The 21,413-nt window shown below is 39.1% G+C and overlaps 1 protein-coding gene across 2 annotated transcripts in view; it reads left to right on the forward strand.

Moving 5' to 3' along the window:
• DNAJC5B (DnaJ heat shock protein family (Hsp40) member C5 beta) overlaps nucleotides 1–21,413 on the forward strand; it is an 82,616-nt gene that overhangs the window by 14,098 nt on the left and 47,105 nt on the right. The window contains exons 2-4 of one of the 2 annotated variants that reach the window (XM_024742645.1): nucleotides 2,310–2,460; nucleotides 13,880–13,999; nucleotides 20,584–20,711. In XM_024742645.1, coding sequence (XP_024598413.1) covers nucleotides 20,593–20,711 — 119 coding nt within the window. In that variant the 5' untranslated portion in view covers nucleotides 2,310–2,460; nucleotides 13,880–13,999; nucleotides 20,584–20,592. The remainder of the gene's footprint in view (nucleotides 1–2,309; nucleotides 2,461–13,879; nucleotides 14,000–20,583; nucleotides 20,712–21,413) is intronic. The other variant, XM_024742646.1, reaches the window with a different exon arrangement.

Below are 21,413 nucleotides of genomic sequence, written 5' to 3' on the forward strand. Positions count from 1 at the left end.
CCGCCTGGATCTCGTGGGTCTTCTGTCCTGGCCCAGCAAGTGGGTCTGAGACCTCAGAATTTCAACAATTGCCCTAAAGTGTCCCCCTTCAGACAGAAACTTCAAAACAGGTTTTTATAGGATTATGATTTAAATCCCCTAGCTGACTAGCTACTCCACACTCTTGCAAAACTTCAGCTTCAGAAGAATATGGCAGAAGGGCGGCGTCCCCTCTAGACATGGCTTGCCCCACCCTGATGTTTCCATGAGTATTTTTCTTGGTGACTCTCACAATCTCGGGTGGCTGAGGGAGAGGCGTCAGGGATACTGAAAAGAAAGGGTGATTTGGGGTGAGGAAATCTTTTGAAGTTGAAACTGTTTATAGTTCATTACTTTTTGAACACCAGAGGGCGATACAGGCATACAGATAGAGCTGCTCTGCCTTGCTTTTTTAATGTGAGACCAAATGCTGAATATCGCTCATTTGACTCTTTTGCTCGGGTCTCTAAGAAAGTTACACAGAAGGCTCTTGAGACCATTTTCCGATGTCCAAGCCCTGGGGCTGGTACACCCACCGAAGGGTGCTGGGTAGGGTTACAGCTTCCTTTGTGGGGAAGCACTTGTCACTTACCCTCCCACCCCATCCTGAGACTGTCTAGTTCCGGTCAGCTCTTTGGGAGGGTTTGGACTGTGTCCCAGGTAAGAGCTAACTTGTGCAGGGACCCAGCTTGTTACTTCCAGGGCCATTCATTTAAAACCGGTTTCATGAGTTCTACTTAGTATCTGGCCCTGAGAGAATTGAGAAGCCTGAGAGAGGAGACCCCGTGAGGAGGGATGAGGGATTGCACAGGTCCTAAGGTTATCACCTGGGCAGCTCGTGGGGCTTTGGTGACGGTGGCCCGCTGACCAGTCTGCATGTCTGTGGTCTTGGACCAGCTCCCGCCAGTGGCCTCTGATTGTGAGGACGATTTGGCAGAATGTTCGTGGTTTTTGGAGCATTATGGAAAGCTGTGTATGCCTCACGGAAGAGTCTGGGAGCAGCTGCAGTAGAGCAGTTGGGGATGCCCATGGGAGGCCTGACAGTGGTGGTGAGGGCCCTGGGAAGGGGCAACTGAGCTCAGCTTTGGAGTCTGAGGCCTGTGAGGAGAGCTTAAGCTGCACAAGTGCCCATCTAGGTGGGCAGCAGGGAGACCAGAATCAGGGCCCATCTAATTCTGCAGGCCCAGAAACCATGGGTGTGTGTGCAGTTGTGGAAAACTCTGCACCTGACTACGTAACTCATTCAGAAAGGGGTCTGTCTACCTTCACCCACTGGGAGAGGCGGTTCAGCTTTAGCTGTTCTGGGCACCTTCCAGAGGCATTCAGCAGAGACAGAGACTGTTCTTAGCAATATGTTGTCAATAATAAAACACCACTTACTACACAAGATAGAAGAAGGCTTTGCAGACCAAAAAGCTGTGCTAATGGGTTGATTACAATTTAGTGGGCTCTAGTTGTTCATCTGAAAGAGAAAACTTCAGCAAAACGAGGGGAAAATGTGTATCTACAATAGAGGGCACAAAGTCATTGCCATTATCCCAGTGAGTAAGTTGAAATGTACCACTGGAAAATCCAGCGTGGACACTAGAAATTGGTGCAAGGCCGTGATCTGTTTGGCGCACAACAGGGGACTGCGCTGCTCCCCAGTCCTGTGATTGTTGCAGGGGCCTGGCCACGTGTACTAACAAGAGAGGATTCCCCGCCATTTGTGGTTCTATTTCTCAATTCAGCCTTTTAAATTAACAAGGATTTAAAGGCACAGATTTGGAAGCAGAGCACTTAGACTGGACCCCAGTTCCAGCTTTCTGCCCCTCATTATTGATGTTCATGCTTGGGGGAAGTGATATGACCGCAGGTAGTCAGTTATCTCTTTCTTAAAATGGACACTGAGTGTCAGGTAATGTATTTCACTTGTGAAAAAAAACTTATTAGGAAATTACCAAGGGTGGTTTAAGTGCAGTTATTCATCTCTAGAGGGAATCCTTCAGTATTTCCTTCACTTTCAAACACATGTCTGTTACCTGGGCTGGGTGAGGCTTCATTTGAAGGTGGGCTTTATTAGAGTTAAAGATATGCCTTTAGGCCCGTCCTATTAAACTAGCACTTAAATGCCCCCCCAAACGGGAATGAAAACTATTTTGGTTTCTATGTACTCTGCTGGTTTTGTAGTCCGTTTAGCCACATTTAGATGACAATTTGTAGAACAACCACTGTATTGGAAACCTTATTGAAAAGAAATTTTGCCTTGAGCAGAAGTTTATGTCTTTGTTTTTATCTTCTATCTTTTTAAGCTAATTAACATAAGAGACATCCTGAGCTAAGGTGAATGGGGAACAGCCATCCGCAAAATCAAGGATCCACGTTCTGCTTACAGACACGTTGTCAAATAAACACTTCTGTTGGACTTGAAGTCTCCCTGGTTTATCACAGCAATTGCTTACTGTAAGTAAGCAGCAAGGTGTTTAAATTTCACATCTGTGAAGTACATGTTATGTTTCCTAGCAGCGGACAAGACGCAGTCAATATTTTTTCAGTAATACAGGTCTCAGATTCAGAGTGTTACTTAACCAAATAAATACTGTCCTTGACACTGAACTACTTACTGGACCTCATTAATGAACGCGCTTATTGGTAGTTCCTTGTTTAAAGCCACTACTACAATATTTTTCTTGAGCTTTAAAATATGCTCCATCTGGCTCATTCACAGATTGATAAGCAAGGGAATATAGCAGGCAACAACCCCCTAGAACTAGACTGTGAACTCCTGAAGCAAAGCTCTCTGGCGAGTTACAGCTTGGGCTGTGAAATCAGTCAGCCTGGTTTCAAAGCCTGGGTCCACGGCTTACTAGCTGGTGACCTTGGGCAATTCATTCAGCCTCTCCAATCTTATATTCCTCCTCTGTAAAATAAGGATATGAAAGTATCCACCTTAGAATTTTGTAGGGTTCCAATGATAGAATCTAGTTAACATCTGGTTACTATCATCACCAGCAACACCATCACCACCTCTGAAACCCTCACAACCCCCAGTATAAGGTCTTGCACTATATTTATCACATAGCTCATTCTACCTACTGGTGAATTACAGATTTGGGATGAAATCTACCAGGATTGCCCATTCTTCCAGCATACTGTTTCAATTTTAGGGGGCAGAGAGAGAGAGGACCATCTTAACAATTGCTCAAACCCCAACCCTAGAAAATAATCATTAGATCTGTGTTTAGAAAAGTACCTAGTATCATTCTTAGCACACCTATACGAGGTATTTGATAAAAGGTCTGAGATAAAAACGGTTCATATTTTATTACTCTTTTACAGAGAAGACACAGGTTTAAAGTGACTTTCCCAGAGTCTACAGGAATGTTGTTTTGGGATACTCCTTCTTGATTTAAACTATGCAAAGCCAAATTTTATTTTCTGTTGAATCACACAGATGCCATTATCTTTGCTAAGTGTTTTCTTAGGAAATCCAGGCAATGGAAAATTCCTCTAGAGAGCTGCTTGGTCGACAAGTGCTTTCCGTGTTACTTAACTAAAGCTGTCAGGTCCAGTGAATAAGGAAACTAGTCAGCACTGGCTCTTAATGTGGGCAGCTCTATAGAAACACCTGGAGCCCTAAAAGTGCCTGAGCCAGGCCCACTCTGCAAGATTTTGCTTTGGGATAAATCTGAGAGATGTTGCTTTTGGACAACATGGGTGGGGTCTAGACATCAGAAATCTTAAAATCTTTCCAAATGATTCTAGAAAGGGCTCCTATCTAGTTCTTCCCCCTTAGTCTTCTATGATTCTTTTTAAAACTGAAGTATAGTTGATTTACAATATTATATTAATTTCAGGTATATAGCATAGTAATTCAGTGTTTTATAGATTATACTCCATTTAAAGTTATTACAATTAATGGCCATATTTCTTTGTACTGTACAATGTCCTTGTTGCTTATTTATTTTACACATAGTAGTTTGTATCTCTTAATTCCATACCCCTATCTTGTCCCATCCTCCCTTTCCTCTCCCTACCGGTAACCACTAGTTTGTTCTCTATATCTGTGAGTCTGTTCCTGTTTTGTTATATTCATTCATTTGTTTTATTTCTTTAGATTCCACATACAAGTGATAACACTTGTCTTTCTCTGTCTGACTTCACTAAGCATAATACCCTCTAGGTCCATCCATGTTGCTGCAAATGGCAGAATTTCATTCTTTTTTTACAGCTGAGTAATATTCCATTGTGTGTTTGTGTGTGTGTGTGTATCTTGGCTATTATGAATAATGCTGCTCTGACATTGGGGTGCATGTATTTTTTTAGAATTAGTGTTTTTGTTTTCTTTGGATATATACCTAGCAGTGGAATTGCTGGATCATATAGCAGTTCTTAGTTTTTTGAGGAACCTCTGTACTGTTTTCCATAGTGGCTGCACCAATTTACATTCCCACCAACAATGTAGGAGGGTTCCCATTTCTCCACATCCTTGCCAAAATTTCTTATTTGTAGACTTTTTGATGATAGCCAGTTGCACAGGTGTGAGGTGATATCTCACTGTGGTTTTAATTGCATTTCTCTGATGATTAGAAATGTTGAGCATTTTTTCAAGTGTCTGTTGGCCATCTGTATATCTTCTTTGGAAAAATGTCTATTCAGTTCTTCTACCCATATTTTTCACTGGGTTGTTTGTCTGTTTGGATATTAACTCCTTGTCAGTCACACCATTTGCAAATATTTTCTCCCATTCTCTAGGTTGTCTTTTTGTTTTGTCAATGATTTCCCTTGCTGTGCAAAAGATTTTAAGTTTAATTAGGTCCCATTTGTTTATTTTTGCTTCTGTTTCTTTTGCCTTAAGAGACAAATCCAAAAAGATATTGCTGCAATTTATGTCAATGAGTGTTCTGCCTATATTTTCCTCTAGGAGTTTTATAGTATTTGGTCTTACATTTAGGTGTTTGATCCATTTTGAGTTTATTTTTGTGTATGATGTCAGAGAATGTTCTAATTTCATTCTTTTATATGTAGCTGTCCAGTTTTCCCAACACCACTTATTGAAGAGACTGTCTTTTCTCCATTGTATATTCTTGCCTCCTTTGTCATAGACCATAAGTTCGTGAGTTTATTTCTTGGCTCTCTATTCTGTCCCATTGATCAATATATTTGTTTTTGTGCCAGTACCATGCTGTTTTGCTTACTGTAGCTTTATCGTACAGTCTGAAGTCAGGGAGCTTGATACCTCCAGCTTTGTTCTTTTTTTCTCAAGATTGCTTTGGCAATTCAGGGTCATTTTTAGTTTCATATAACTCTTAGGATTATTTGTTCTACTTCTGTGAAAAATGTTATTGGTATTTTGATAGAGAGTGCATTGTATCTGTAGATTGCTTTAGGTAGTATGGCCATTTTAAAAATATTAATTCTTCCAACTCAAGAACATGGGAGGATATCTTTCCATTTTCTATGTATCATCTTCAATTTCCTTCAGCAGTGTTTTACAGTTTTCAGAGTATAGATCTTCCATCTACTTGGCTAAGTTTATCCCTAGGTATTTTATTCTTTTTGATGTGATTTTAAACAGGATTGTTTTCTTGCTTTCTCTTTCTGATAGTTCATATTAATGTTTAGAAAAGCAACAGATTTACGTATATCAATCTTGTATCCTGCAACTATACTAATTCATTTATTAGTTTTAAGAGTTTTTTGGTGGAGACTTTAGGGTTTTCTAGAAATAGTATCATGTCATCTGCAAATAGTCACAATTTTAGTTCTTCCCTTACAATTTGGATGCCTTTTATTTCTTTTTCTTGTCTGATGGCTGTGGCTAGCATTTCCAATAATATGATAAACAGAAGTGGTGAGAGTGGGCATCCTTGTCTTGTTCCTGACTTTAGAAGAAAGACTTTCAGCTTTTCACTGTTGAGTATGATGTCAGCCATGGGTTTGTCATAAATGGTCTTTATTATGTTGAGATATGTTCCCTCTATACCCACTTTGATGAGAGTTTTTATCATGAATGGATGTTGAATTTTGTCAAATGCTTTTTCTGCATCTATTGAGATGATCGCATGATTTTTTTACCCTTCCTTTTCTTAATGTGGTGTATCACACTGACTGGTTTGTGAATATTGGACCACCGTTGCATCCCTGGAATAAATCCCACTTGATCATGGTGCATGATTCTTTTTATTTATTGTTGACTTCAGCTTACTAATATTTTGTTGAGAATTTTTGCATCTACATTCATCAGAGATATTGGCTTGTAATTTTCTTTTTTTGTAGTGTCTTTGTCTGGTTTTGGTATCAGGGTAATGGTGGCCTAGTAGAATGAATTTGGGAATGCTCTTCATCCTCTTCATGTTTTTGGAATAGTGTGAGCAGGACAGGTATTAGCTCTTCTTTATATCTTTTTAAAAATTCCCCTGTGAAGCTCTCTGGTCCTGGACTTTCGTTTCCTAGGAGTTTTCAAATTACAAATTCAATTTTGCTACTAGTGATCAGTCTGTTCAGATTGTCTATTTCTTTCTGATTCAGTCTTAGAGAGTTGTATGTTTCTAGAATTTGTCTATTTCTTCTAGGTTTTCCAATTTGTTGAAATATAACTGTTCACAGTATTCTCCTATGATATTTTGTATCCCTATGATATCTGTTGCTATTTTTCCTCTTTCATCTCTTATTTTGTTTATTTGGGTCCTCTCTCTTTTCTTGATGAGCCTGGCTAAAGGTTTATCAATTTTGTTTATCTTTTCAAAAAAAAACACAAAACAACTTGGTTTCACTGGTCTTTTCTATTGTTTTTTTTTGGTCTCTATTTTATTTCCTCTCTGATCTTTAGTATTTCCTTCCTTCTGCTGACATTGGGCTTTGTTTTTCTTTTTCTAATTCCTTTAGATGGTAAGTTAGGTTGTTTGAGACTTTTCTTGTTTCTTGAGGTAGGCCTGTATCACTATAAACTTCCTGCTTAGAACTGCTTTTGCTGCATCCCATAGATTTTGGAAAGTTGTGTTTCCATTTTCATTTGTCTCAAGGTATTTTCTGATTTATTTCCTCTTTGCTGTCTTCACTGACTCACTCTTTTTTTAGTAGCATGTTGGTTAGTCTCCATGCTTTTCCCATTTTTTGTCTTGCAATTGATTGCTAGTTTCATACTGTTGTGGTCAGAAAAACTGCTTGATATAATTTCTATCCTCTAAAATCTGTTGAGACTTATTTGATGGCCTAGCATGTGATCCATCATGGAGAGTGTTCCACATGCACTTGAAAAGAATGTGTATTCTGCTGCTTTTAGATGGAATGTTTTATAGATAGCTATTAAATCCAACTGGTCTAATATCATTTAAGACCACTGTTTCCTTACTGATTTTCTGCCTGGATGATCTGTGCATTGATGCAAGTGGGGTGTTAAAGTCCCCTACTATTACTGTATTTTTGTCAGTTTCTCCTTTTATGTCTGTTAATACTTTCTTTATATATTTAGGTGCTTCTGTATTAGGTACATATATATTGATGAATGTTATATTCTTATCGTATTGATCCCTCTATCATTACATAATGCTCTTTATCTTTTGTTATACACTTTCTTTTTTTTTTTTTTGCGGTATGCAGACCTCTTACTGTTATGGCCTCTCCCGTTGCGGAGCACAGGCTCTGGACGCGCAGGCCCAGTGGCCACAGCTCATGGGCCCAGCCACTCTGCGGCATGTGGGATCCTCCCGGACCGGGGCACAAACTGTGTCCCTTGTATTGGCAGGCGGACTCTCAACCACTGTGCCACCAGGGAAGCCCCTAGACTTTCTTTTAAAGTCTGTTTATTTTTCTGATATAAGTATTGCTACCTCTGCTTTCTTGTCATTTCCATTTGCATGCAATATCGTTTTCCATCCTCTCACTTTCAGTCTGTGTGTGTCTATTTCTGAAGTGAGTCTCTTGTAAGATGGATCTTGTTTTTTTGTTTTTTTTTTCAATTGGCCACCCTATGTCTTTTGATTGAAACACTTAGTCCATTGACATTCAAAATGATTATGGATAGGTATGTACTTATTTCCAGTTTGCTGTTTCTTTCTGGTTGTTTTGATAGTTCTTCTCTGTTCTTTTCTTCTTTTGGTTTCTTCTTTGGTTGTTTAATAATTTTCTTTAGTGGTATGCTTGTTTTCCTTTCTCTCTAGTTTTTGTATATCTATGTAGGTTTTTGATTTGTGGTTACCATCTCCCTTAGCCTTCTATGATTCTATGCTTTCTTCATATTTACAGATTTAGGCACATTAAAATTCCATCACCTTTGTAACCTCTTTTTAAAAGGGACATTTTTTAACTTTGGAAAATTACGCGACATAATAGGAATTAACCAATTGCATTCTGAAACATAAACACTTGATTTTATAGAAAAACTGCCAGAATTGTTCCGTAATTTTGTTTGAGGTGCTGCTGGAGTGGTCGCCAACAGCCTCTTAATTTTACACAGTCAAGGCAATAACTTATCTTCTTCCTTTCTAAATTCATTTAACAGAATGAAGCTTACCCAGATGACTCATCCCATGAAATTTATAAAGTGGGTGGCCTGAATTCCATATATAGCAATAATAATAATAATAATAATAATGTAGAAGGGTAATAATAGTAACAGTGATAGCGATAATAATGCCTTTGTTCACTGCATTGGGTTGTTTAGATTAGGATTTATTTGTTGGAACTATGTGCCCTTGGACATCACATGTTCAAAATGAGTGGTGCTTGCACCTGCTGATATATGAAGTTTACATTAAACACTATGTACCCTAATGTTTATGATTCTTAGATTATTTTGGTCAAATATTCAAATTCATCTAGTACCTGCTGCAGATTCTATGCTGATGTATTGGAACTAGTCATTTATTATAATAACCCTAACCCCATGTGGTAATTCAGGGAGGTATATAAAAGGTCTCTAGGAGCACCTAAGGGAATAGTGAAGACCCCATAAATAGAAAACACAGGGAAAATTTGCATGCAATGCCCCCACCCCCAGACACACACACACACACACACACACACACACACACACGCACGCACACGCACACACACACACAGACTTCTCTCTGCAATTTTCTAGAAAGGCCACATTGGTTCAATCTTGGAATATTTTCTAGGTTCCCCTCTTCAAACTTCACTGATTACATTGGCAGTGCTTTTATAGTACATTTGGTGCATTTTGCATCAAGGAATCATTTATGTGCTTACCATGAGTTATGTCCTTTTACAAATATCATTTGAGGCACACCATTTCTAGAAAGCCTCACCTGTTTTAGTGGAATATGATTCCATTAATCTCTGGCTGTATCGTTAGATTATATATCAGAAGCCATATGTGTATAGGCATGTGTTGACATCCTATGTATTAGAGCACACATCAGCATGAATCTTTTATTTCTTCAATTTAAGTGCCCAGGGCCATTGAATGTACTCTTCCACCTGCCTAGAATATATTTGCTTCTACAAACAATCCCTTCATCTAGTTCTTTTCAGTTATCTGCTTGGTTATTTTTGTTCAGGGAGGCTTTTTCTGATCTTCCCCTGCTCCACCGATTTACATAGTCTTACATCTCTCCAAAGTCTTACTTTTATACTTATTTGAGCGATCATTTGATTAATATCTGTCTCTACTGGTAGGTTGTATAACTCTGTAAACCACAAACCCAGAGTCTGTGTTTGGTTTTGTTTACCAGGATATTTCTAGCATTTAGCCCAATGCCTAGACCTGGTAGGTAACCAACTGTTGAATGACTAGATGAATAAGAAACTATGTTTTCTCTCTAAGAAACAGCTGTAGTTTTACTTCACCTAAGAGTTTTGCAATACTTAAAAAAATTATAAAGTCATGGTTTAGCCAATATTAAAAAATTAAAAAGTAATGATTTAAGAAGAGAGTGGTTAATTGTGTAAAAATAATGGACTTTACTAAAACTATTTATTAAACTGAATTTGAGGCTTTAAACCTCAATTTTAAAAAACATCACCCATAATCTCACCATATTAATATAGCAACTATTTTCATTTCATCAAAGGACACTGCCCTTCTAATGAAACTTAAGAGCTTTTGCACAGGAAAGGAAACCTAAGCAAAACAAAAAGACAACCTACGGGTTGGGAGAAAATATTTGCAAACAATGCTACCAACAAGGGCTTAATTTCCAAAATATACAAAAAGTTCATACAGCTTAATATCAAACAACCCAATCACAAAATGGGCAGAAGACCTAAATACACATTTCTCCAAAGAAGACATTCAGATGGCCAACAGGCAAATGAAAAGATGCTCAATATTGCCAATTACTAGAGATATGCAAATCAAAACTATAATGAGGTATCACCTCACACCTGTCAAAATGGCCATCATTAAAAATCTACAAACAATAAATGCTGGAGAGGGTGTGGAGAAAAGGAAACCCTCCTACACTGTAGGTGGGAATGTAAATTGGTGCAGCCACTATGGAGAACACTATGGAGGTTCCTTAAAAAACTAAAAATAAAGTTACCATACAAGCCTGCAATCCCACTCCTGGGCATATATCCAAAGAAAACTCTAATTTGAAAAGATACATGCACCCCAATGTTCACAGCAGCGCTATTTACAATAGCCAAGACATGGAAACAACCTAAATGTCCATTGACATATGAATGGATAAAGAAGATGTAGCATATATCTATATACATACTTATATAGATATATAGATATATATAATGGAATATTACTCAGCCATAAAAATGAATAAAATAATGTCATTTGCAGCAACATGGATGGACCTAGTGATGATCATATTAAGTGAAGTGAGTCAGACAACAAAAGACAAATATTATATGATATCACTTATATGTGGAATCTAAAAAACTGATACAAACAAACTTATTTATGAACTGGAAATAGACTCACACAGAAAACAAACTTATGGTTACCAAAGGGGATAGCGGGGTGGGTGGGGGAGAGATAAATTAGGAGTCTGGGATTAACATATACACACTATTATATATAAAACAGATAGACAACAAGGACCTACTGTATAGCATAGGAAACTATACTCAATATCTTATAATAACCTATAATGGAAAAGAATCTGAAAAAGAATACATACATGCATATATGTATGTATATATGTATACACATAAATATATAACTGAATCACTATTCTGTACACTTGAAACTAACACAACACTGTAAATTAACTATACTTCAATTTTTTTTAAAAAAGGACATTTGTCCTTAAGCTGAAGGGTTGATGGAACTTGGGTATTTAGCTTTATATGTCTTTAGTTCCCCCCATCCCTGCCCCATTTATCTGCATGATGATGGGCTGCTTTCTAAACTCTGGCTGGAAATCAGGATCTATGAGAAATAGCCTTTGTATCTGAAGGAAAACAACGATATCTAGAGGTGAGAATGCTCTGAAATGTTTATACAAAATAGCACTAGGATTTGCTACCTGTCATACTAAGCATCAAACTTAAACACTACCTTTAACTTCAGGAACCAGACCACATTTTGCAAAATTCAGGAGTAATACCTGTCTCACTTGACTTAAGACTTTTTCAGTCTGTACGATCTTACTCAAAATCATAGGGAACTATTCTCTCTTGTGACCTTCTACTTTATATGAGGCTTTGACCATTGTTTTAACAAGAAATCCCTAATTTTTTTTTGTCTGTGCCATTTGGCATGCAGGATCTTAGTTCCCTGACCAGGGATTGAACCCATGCCCCCTGCAATGGAAGCATGGAGTCTTAACCACTGGACCTCCAAGGAAGTCCCAAGAAATCTCTAATTCTTTTTTTTTTTTTTTTTATCCCTAATTCTTAAAACCACCTCAGTCACCACTGTGACTCAGTGCCTCTTAACTAAGATTAGGGTAAAATGTTCAGATATGAAAACAAGTGAATTAATGTAGTAAGAAATTACAGTTTCACCCTTATTAATGTTACATGGTCCTTCCAGTAATTTTAAAGCAACTGATTAGTATTAGCCTTAGACCAAAGGAAAATAAAATTAAAAAGAACCCACTTTGACTCTGAATAGCTAAAGCAACCTTGAGAAAGAACAACAAAGCTGGAGATATCACACTCCCTGATTTCAAACTATATTATTAATATAAATGCTATAGTAATCAAAACAGTATGGTATTGGCATAAAAACAGACACACAGATCAATGGAACAGAACACGGAGCCCAGAAATAAAGACATGTTCGTATGGTCAATTAATCTATGACAAAGGAGCCAAGAATATACACTGGGGAAAGGACAGTCTCTTCAATAAATGTGTTGGGAAAACTGGACAACCACATGCAAAAGAATGAAACTGGACCGTTATCTTACACCGTATACAAAAATCAACTCAAAATGGATTAAAAACTTGAAGGTAAGACCTGAAACCATAGAAGTCCTAGAAGAAAATGTAGGTGGTAAGCACCTTGACATCGGTGTTGGTGACATTTTGGATTAGACATTAAAAGCAAAGGCAACTAAAGCACAAATAGACAAGTGGGAATATGTCAAACTAAAAACCTTCTGCACAGCAAAGGACACCATCAACAAACTGAAAAGGCAACCTACCAAATGGGAGAAAGTATTTGCAAATCATATATTCGATAACGGGTTAATAACTAAAAAATATATAGAATGCATACAAATCAATAGCAAAAAAGCAAGCAACCCAAATAAAAAATGGATAGAGGATCTGAATAGGTATTTTTCCAAAGAAGACATGCAGATGGCCAACAGGTCCATGAAAAGGTGCTCAACACTAATCATCAGGGAAATGCAAGTCACAACCACAGTAAGATATCACTTCATACCTGTCCAAATGGCTATCATCAAAAAGTCTACAAATAACACATGCTGACGAAAATGTGGAGAAAATGGAGCCTCTTGCACACTGTTTGTAAGAATGTAAATTGGTGCATCGACTATGGCAAACAGTACCGAGGTTCCTCAAAAAATTGAAAACAGAACTACCATATATTTCAGCAATTTCTCTTCTGGGTATTTATCCAAAGAAAACATTAACTCGAATAGATACCTGCACCCCCATGTTCATTGCAGCATTATTTGCAATAGCTAAGATATGGAAACAACCTAAGTGTATATCAATGGATGAACGGATAAAGAAAATGCGGTATATATCACTTAGCCATAAAAAAGAAGGAAATCTTGCCATTTATGACAACATGGATGGACCTTGAGGGTATCATGCTAAGTGAAATAATTCAGACAAACACTACATAATCTCACTTACATGTGAAATTAAAAGAAAACAAACAAACCTGAGCTCACAGATACAGAGAACAGATTGGTGGGCGCCATAAGCAGAGGGGGGTGGGGGGCGTGGTCATGGTAACAGGTGGGTGAAGTGGGTGAAGGGGGTCAAAAGGTACAAACTTCTAGCTATAAAATAAGTCATGGAGATGTCATGTACAGCATGGTGACTATAGTTAATAATACCGTATGGCATATTTGAAAGCTGCTAAGAGAGTAGATCTTAAACGTTTTCATCACGAGAAAAAAAATTTGTAACTATGTATGGTGATGGATGTTACCTAGACTTACTGTGGTGATCTTTTAGCAATATATACAAATATTGAATCATTACATTGTACACCTGAAACGAATTAAATATGTCAACTATATCTCAATTAAAAAAAAAAAGAACCCACTTTGCATGTCAGGAGATAGCACATTTTCTTGACTGAAAGTACTGGTGGAAACCTGGAAGCAATTCCATAGCAGCATCTGGCTGAGCCAAGCAACAGTTGACTAATGATCGGATTAGAGGTAGCGTGTATTTTGGTATCACTGGATGCCTTGTAATGGCAACCTTCGTGGTCATGCATGTTTTATTCTCTCTTTGTTATGTTTTCCAGAGGGATAACCAATTGGCTGATAGAGTAACAAATCAAAAGTAACTCGACGCCATTGACCCGCTTAAGCTTGCATGGGAACGACGGAAAGGAGCAGCCGTTTACTCTGAAAGAGCGGAACAGGTATGAAACAATTCCTTGTTGTTGCCTTTCTTTATCTCTTTGCACATCTATTTCCAGACCAGTTGAAAACAGCAAGTTATTCCTGTTTGAAAACACAGAATCGGAGTTAAAGGAACAGGTACTATGGGTTATTTGTAAGATTCCCAAGTTGTCTCATCTTCAGGTTGCTGTTTATGGAAGTACCAGTGCAGTCAAGAGGTAATTCGTTTTCAATAGCAAACTGTAATCACACTAGGGAGAATTCTTACTTTAAAACATAGGTTAGCATTTTGGATGTGTGTTTAGCTTTAAGATACAACGCCCCTTGAATAAGGAGATCTGGCTCCAATAAACAGATTTCTATAGAGGAATTACAGAAGTAATTTAAAAATGGTGAAACATGTTGGCTCCTCCAATCACGGCCATCAGAAGGGCTTTTGCTGTTTAACGATCTCATCTCCCCTGCTCACATTCATTTTCTCAGCCGTGAAGGGACCCTGCCAAGAAAGGCATAGTTTGATTTTTTTTCCATTTTCAGAATTCACATAATAGACAGAGGTGAAGCTTCTTTTACTCTGAAGGAAACATTTCATGTCAACATGAAAAATTTAGAACAGCATTTGTAGGGCTCCTGGAATTAGAACCTTTAAAATATGTGTTTATTTTGAATTGGATGTCTGAACGTTCTTTCAATTATATCTTTATCAAGAGACAGGTAAGCTGTATGTGGTTTGGTAGTGACTTTAGTGGTCAGTGGTTTAAGATATTATGATATTAATGGATTGTAATGCAGCTAGAAAGTAATTTAAGTTCAGATGATTAAGTGTCATGCACTTATCATGATCAAAATTACATTACTTAATAACTTTGCATAACAGCCTTTTCTCGATAGGATAGTACAGATGAGAGACTATGAATAAATAATAAAGACTTGAGTTTTGAATAGGAATATTAGCATCCAAAAGGCTACAGAGGAAGAACTCATAAAGATTATCTTTTATATAAGGAATTAAACAAGGGTATGACTCCATTATTTAAGTTTAAGGAGAGTTTTTAGGAGATGTTTTGACTATTGCTCTGTAGTTAGTATGTTCTTGGCATAATGTCTTTATTTTCACACAATAAACAACTAAGGGTCTCAGTGTATTACTCTATTGAATTTGACACTAAATGCCATCTGCATTAATAATATATGAAGAGTCTGGTTTCCAGCTCAGCAAGGGCACAGAAAAATAGCAGGTTGTTGCTTGACACACAGAAAGCAACCCTGCAGTCTTTGGGTTCCTTTATGTTTCACTTTATAGACAGCCAACTACTAACGACACTGACCAGCTATTGACCAACTATCTTTTCCTTGTGTTCCAATATTGATATAACTTTTTTTAAGTACCTCAATTAAGAGACGTTGATGTTGTCGTCTAAAAAGAAATATTTTGATCTCTTGGGAATAGGGCAAAGAAGATGAAACAGAAAATAAACAAATTCCGAACTCTGTAACAACCCATTGTGAATATTATTCAGTCCACAACATAAGGAAAGTCAGCTACTGGATTTCACTTAGCAGGAATAGATTACAGTGTGATTAGATTTCTAAATAAAGGATGATATGAAAAAATACATAAACCAAAGGAATAGCCAGTTACCATGTCTTCTTGGGCGTGAGTTTCTATGTCCAGAACTATTTGAGAGATGGACTCTGCCTTCTTTTTCCATTGGGGAGAGGCGTATATAAAGGGATGGCTGTGGGGCAGGGAAGGGGGAACCCCAGATTTTTTCCAGGACTCCTCCAGCCCCCAAGTGACCTCCCTCTCTTGTTCCTCACCTGGAATAACTTTAGGGGGCAGTCTTGGAAAAATAAAGTCCCAGTCAAAATTGGGAAACTGCGCATGTTTTTGCCTTGTTGAAATTGATTTTAGGACAATCTGTTGATTTATGCAAGCCATGGCCTCTCTCTTATTTCATGAGATAGATGATGAAGAGTGAATACATTTTATTCCCTCAAACTGAAACTGTTTCTTTTGAATATAGAGAAAAATAAAGGTAACTATTTTTCATATTTTTATTTCTTCTTAGTTCTCTTGACTAGCTCTCTACAAACTTTCCTTCTGAAAATGTCGATCCAGATTTATCACTGCTTCTTTTATCCATACTAGTAATGTCTATACACTATATCTGAATCTGTTTGGTTTGAATACCTTAGTGTATGTATGTATATATATATATATGTGTGTGTGTGTGTGTATACACACACACACACGTGCGTGCACACACACACACACACATATATATACCATTGTTATGTCCCTGAAGTATTCATTCTCAAGTACCTGCAAGCCACTTTCAATTTAAAGGTAGAGTAGGTTGCAGTGATTTAAGAAAAATCCACAGTGGATAAGCCTGGCTTAAAGGTGCTCAGGGAACTGCTACTGATGTTTAACTGAGGTACATGACACTAAAGAGTATTGGTTGACAGTGACCAGAATCTATTTATAGCTAAGACATGCTCAAAAGAAAACAATGTATATGCATTTGTGTACAGGGAGTAATTTTACTGGCTCAACCCAAGGAAGGGTTGATGGACAAACTGTGGGAGGACGTGCGTGCGCACACACACACACACACACATATATATACCATTGTTATGTCCCTGAAGTATTCATTCTCAAGTACCTGCAAGCCACTTTCAATTTAAAGGTAGAGTAGGTTGCAGTGATTTAAGAAAAATCCACAGTGGATAAGCCTGGCTTAAAGGTGCTCAGGGAACTGCTACTGATGTTTAACTGAGGTACATGACACTAAAGAGTATTGGTTGACAGTGACCAGAATCTATTTATAGCTAAGACATGCTCAAAAGAAAACAATGTATATGCATTTGTGTACAGGGAGTAATTTTACTGGCTCAACCCAAGGAAGGGTTGATGGACAAACTGTGGGAGGGGATGTGTTGCAAGTGTACCCGAAACCACCTGGAACCAGGGGACTGAACCCCACCGAGGCTCTCTCTCCATCTCCTGCCACTGCTCCTCTTCTGCAGGTCTGTTTCAATCTCTCTCATTTCAGCCCAGCCAACAATACCCAAATTTTACATTTTACAAGTTTTACCATCTGAGAGATTGTTCTACATCCAAAACAAAACAAAAAAATCTTAGGGGAGGAGTCTGGTTGACCTGGTTGACTTGGCTTGCGTAAGGTACACACTCCTGGTCTATTCAACTGAGATCACGTAAGACAGAGGCAGGTCTCGCGAGACGTCTATGCTGCAGTGCAGTAGGAGGAGAAAGGAGAGCTAATAGGCTAACAGTAAAGTTGTCTGCTACAGCGATCTCTGGTCAGAATGCCCCAAAAGGCATTTGTTAAGTTGGCTTAGATGACTTCTAACTCCATATTCTACGGTCCTAGGATTTGAATCATTATGTTGATATATTCTTTTTTTTTATTTTTTTGCGGTACGCGGGCCTCTCACTGCTGTGGCCTCTCCTGTTGCAGAGCACAGGCTCCGGACGCGCAGGCTCAGTGGCCATGGCTCACGGGCCCAGCCGCTCCGCGGCATGTGGGATCTTCCCGGACCGGGGCACGAACCCGTGTCCCCTGCATCGGCAGGCGGACTCTCAACCACTGCGCCACTAGGGAAGCCCCAATGTTGACATATTCTTAGTTAGTGACTTTGGGGATCTTGCTACCCAGCGAGATCTTAAAATCTCCGAGACAAGTAGGATGACTGTGGTCCTATTCCTTGTCTACCAAGCCACACAGAAATCCCTACTTTCCAAATCCCATTCATTCGTGGCATTTAGTGTGACTAGTGAGAAACCTACCTACCAGTCGCCTCCATTCCTGGGAGCAGTTAGGTGGAAGTGTAGGGCAGAGCATCAGTACCATGAGCATACGTGTGTGGTGGCAGCAGGAGAGAGGGGACCGAAAAGAAGTAGGGAGGCTGTCAGTGACTTGGGCAACTTTTCCTTCAGTTGTGAATATTCAGTTGGGCTGTGGTTCCAAGACAGGGCTGAGCTGCAGAACTGGAACCCAGGGATGAATGACCCAGCCCCAAGTCTTGAATTACCTACTTGCTAGGGAAATTGTGATGGTAGGTAAGAAAGGTAAGGTAGAGCAGTAGTGAAAATAAGTGCTACGATTTACTGAGTGGCTGCCAGTCAGTATGTACATCTGCTGGATTTTGTTTTGTGGCAAGCAAAATTAGGATTCCTCCTCCTCTTGTCCTTGTGTGAACCAGACATTTGGGAGTAGGGCCCCTCTGGCCTCCAGAAGCTCCACCTTCATGGAAGGCTAACTGAGGAGGGGACAACACAGTCATGCCGAAAGAGGAGCCTTTGTTCTTGTGGTGTTGTCCTCTGTTAAGTCAGTTTTCTTCCCCAGTGTCTTCAGGGCTGCAGGACTTTTGCTTGGGGTCTGACTTTCTCCAGCACTGGCTTCCTTTTCTCCCCTCAAGAAGCTAAATGCTCACAAAAACATTTTGAAGTTCTTCACATTGTCCTTTTTTTTTTTTTTTTTTGCGATATGCAGATCTCTCACTGTTTTGGCCTCTCCCGTTGCGGAGCACAGGCTCCGGACGCGCAGGCTCAGCGGCCATGGCTCACGGGCCCAGCCGCTCCGCGGCATGTGGGATCTTCCCAGACCAGGGCACGAACCCGCGTCCCCTGCATCAGGAGGTGGACTCTCAACCACTGCGCCACCAGGGAAGCCCGGCACATTGTCCTTCTTAATCGAATTACTTAGGACCACAAGCACTCACTGTGCCATGTTGCGGTCTCAGGGGCCTCTAAGACCACCCTGACCCACCAAATGACATCCAGAAGGCTCTGCTCTTGCCTGTGGTGGTTCAGTCATTAGTCTGGTGGAAGCAGAGCTCAAAGGTTGGCTTCAACCCAGCCCATCTACCACTGGGATGTGCCCATTTGGGTCTGCCGCTGCCACTGTTGTCACCAGGGATTCCTTGTGTTGAACATGAGTATCGCCACAACCCTGATGCCATCTCCTGAGCCCTGGTATATACGTTCATACAGCACTTGCTGCCCAAAGCCCAAAGCCCAGAGATAGACAGTAATTTTCAAGGAACTTCTGGTCAGAGGAGCTTGCAATCTAAGTAACTTTATTTATTTATTTTTTCTTGTTTTGTTTTTGTGATAAAATACAACATAAAGTTTACTTTTTTAACTGTACAATTCAATGACATGAAGTAAAATCACAGTGATATTTAACCATCACCACTATCTACTTCCAGAACTTTTTCATCATCCCAAAGAGAAATTTGTACCCATTAAGCAATAACTCCCCATTCCCCACTTCCCCCTCACACCCCCACCTCTGGTAGTCCGTGTTCTACTTTCTGTCTCTATGAATATGCCTAGTCAAGGTACTCGTATAACAGGGATCAGATACAATATTTGTCCTTTTGTGACTGGCTTACTCCACTTAGATAACGTTTTCAAGGTTCATCTTATTGTAGCATGTATCAGAATTCCATTTCTTTTTATAGCTGAGTAATATTTCATTGAATGTACATACCACATTTTCATTTATATGGCTTTTACGAATAATGCTGCTACGAACATTGGTATTTGTTTCCGTTTTTTAATATACTAACTCATTTAATTCTTCAACAGCTCTATGAGTTTCGACACTTTTTTGTCTCCGATTTATAGATAGGGATGGTCGTGCAGCTGGTCACGGCAAGGCCAATATTCCAACCCAGAGGGTCTGACTACAGTGCACTCTCTGACTTACACACTGTGCCTTCTTTAATAAAAATAGTTCTTTGAAGTTACTATGTCCTGGGTACATTACACGCGTTATTTCTAAATCCTTAAGGTATCCTTATGATGTGGGCTTTATTATCCTCATATTACAAGTGAAGACATTAAGGCTTGGAGAGGTGAGTGTGGACGCAGGAATGTCCCCAGTGTGCTTGCTTCTCTGTGCTTCCCCCCTAGAGCCAGAACACAGCAGGAAGATGGCTCCTTGGGACTTGGGACAGCACAGCCCTTTCTGTGCTGTGCTATCTCGTGTGCCAAACCCATGAGCACTGTTGGGGGACTTGGTATCCCACAGCTGCAGAGAAGTTCTAACCAGGCTCCTAGATGAGACCAGGATTTTTTTTTTTTTTTTGATACTTAAAGAAAGTTGGTTTTTTGCGTTTTTTTTTTTTTTTTAAACTCATACTCTAACAATGGCTAGGCCAATAGAGTCAAAGTAAAATAGATGATTATTTCCATTGCTGGCTAAATTTGGAAAAGATACAAAAAAGGAGTTATGCAAATTCTGACCAAAAAAATCTATATATGCCTGACTTGGGAGGACTTTTAACAATTACGAGCTAGCTGGCTATTTAGATAACATTTTGCTTCTATTTACCCATGTGGACAAAGCCATATTCCATTTGCATGGCTGCCTGTAGCCTTTAAAACCCTGACTGACTTGAAGCTCTAGTGTTGGCTTTCCTAACCTTTTCCTCCCCTCCTTTTGCAGCTAACACAAAGATGTACTTCAGATTGTCAGTTTACAAAAGGTCAGAAATGAACTATCTTCCCTTGAGACAGTGGGATCCAGTATGCATAACCCTCACGGCTATTTCCCCTCTGGTTTTGCAGCTTGAGAAAATGGCATGTAACACACCTAACCAAAGACAGCGGACTATGTCAACATCTGGAGAAGCTCTATATGAAATTCTTGGTCTGCATAAGGGAGCATCAAATGAAGAAATTAAGAAAACATACAGGTACAGAGGAGGTTCAATGATGATATTTCCTGTACTGCTAGTGATAGTTATTTTGTGATTGGCGAGTGCCTCCAATTAAAGACATAAGCTTCCTGCTGAGACCTGGTAATCAGGTCTCAGACCTGGAATGTTCCATTCCCTATTCTACAGCATAAGCAGTTGGGAATGGACAGGCATCACACTGATTTTATGAAAGAACTCTCTTGTGATGCTGGGCCTTAGGAAAGGGTAGCCTGTGTTCTAGGCCTGCATTGTTAGAGAGAGACAGACATACAGACAAACACCGCAAATGACCAGGAGTTGTGATTTAACCCACATAAGATAGCATCACCAAATCTGGTAGAGGGATTTAAAAAACTAAATAAAGGGGAGCTTCTCTGTAATTGCTGTATTGTGCTATGCTTTTCAAGTCTTCAGTTTTGATCTTTCATATCTGATCTAATTCCAAGTTAGCTACTTTTGGGAAGAATTGAAATATCTTTTTCTTCAAAGCACCAAGGAATTTTAAAAAGGATTAAGTAGAAAAATAATTTACTTATCGTGCAAAATTTGGAAATCACTAAAAATGAAGATAATAACATTTATCCATAATTCTACCTCTAGTGATAATTATCATTGATATTTTTTCTTCCAGTCTTTTAAAAAAAATCTAGAGGAGACATTTTACACTCGAATTGGATTTATCTATATTCTCTAACTAGC

This window comes from Neophocaena asiaeorientalis, unplaced genomic scaffold (genome assembly GCF_003031525.2).
Source record: "Neophocaena asiaeorientalis asiaeorientalis breed wild unplaced genomic scaffold, Neophocaena_asiaeorientalis_V1.1 scaffold226, whole genome shotgun sequence".
Lineage (NCBI taxonomy): Eukaryota > Metazoa > Chordata > Mammalia > Artiodactyla > Phocoenidae > Neophocaena > Neophocaena asiaeorientalis.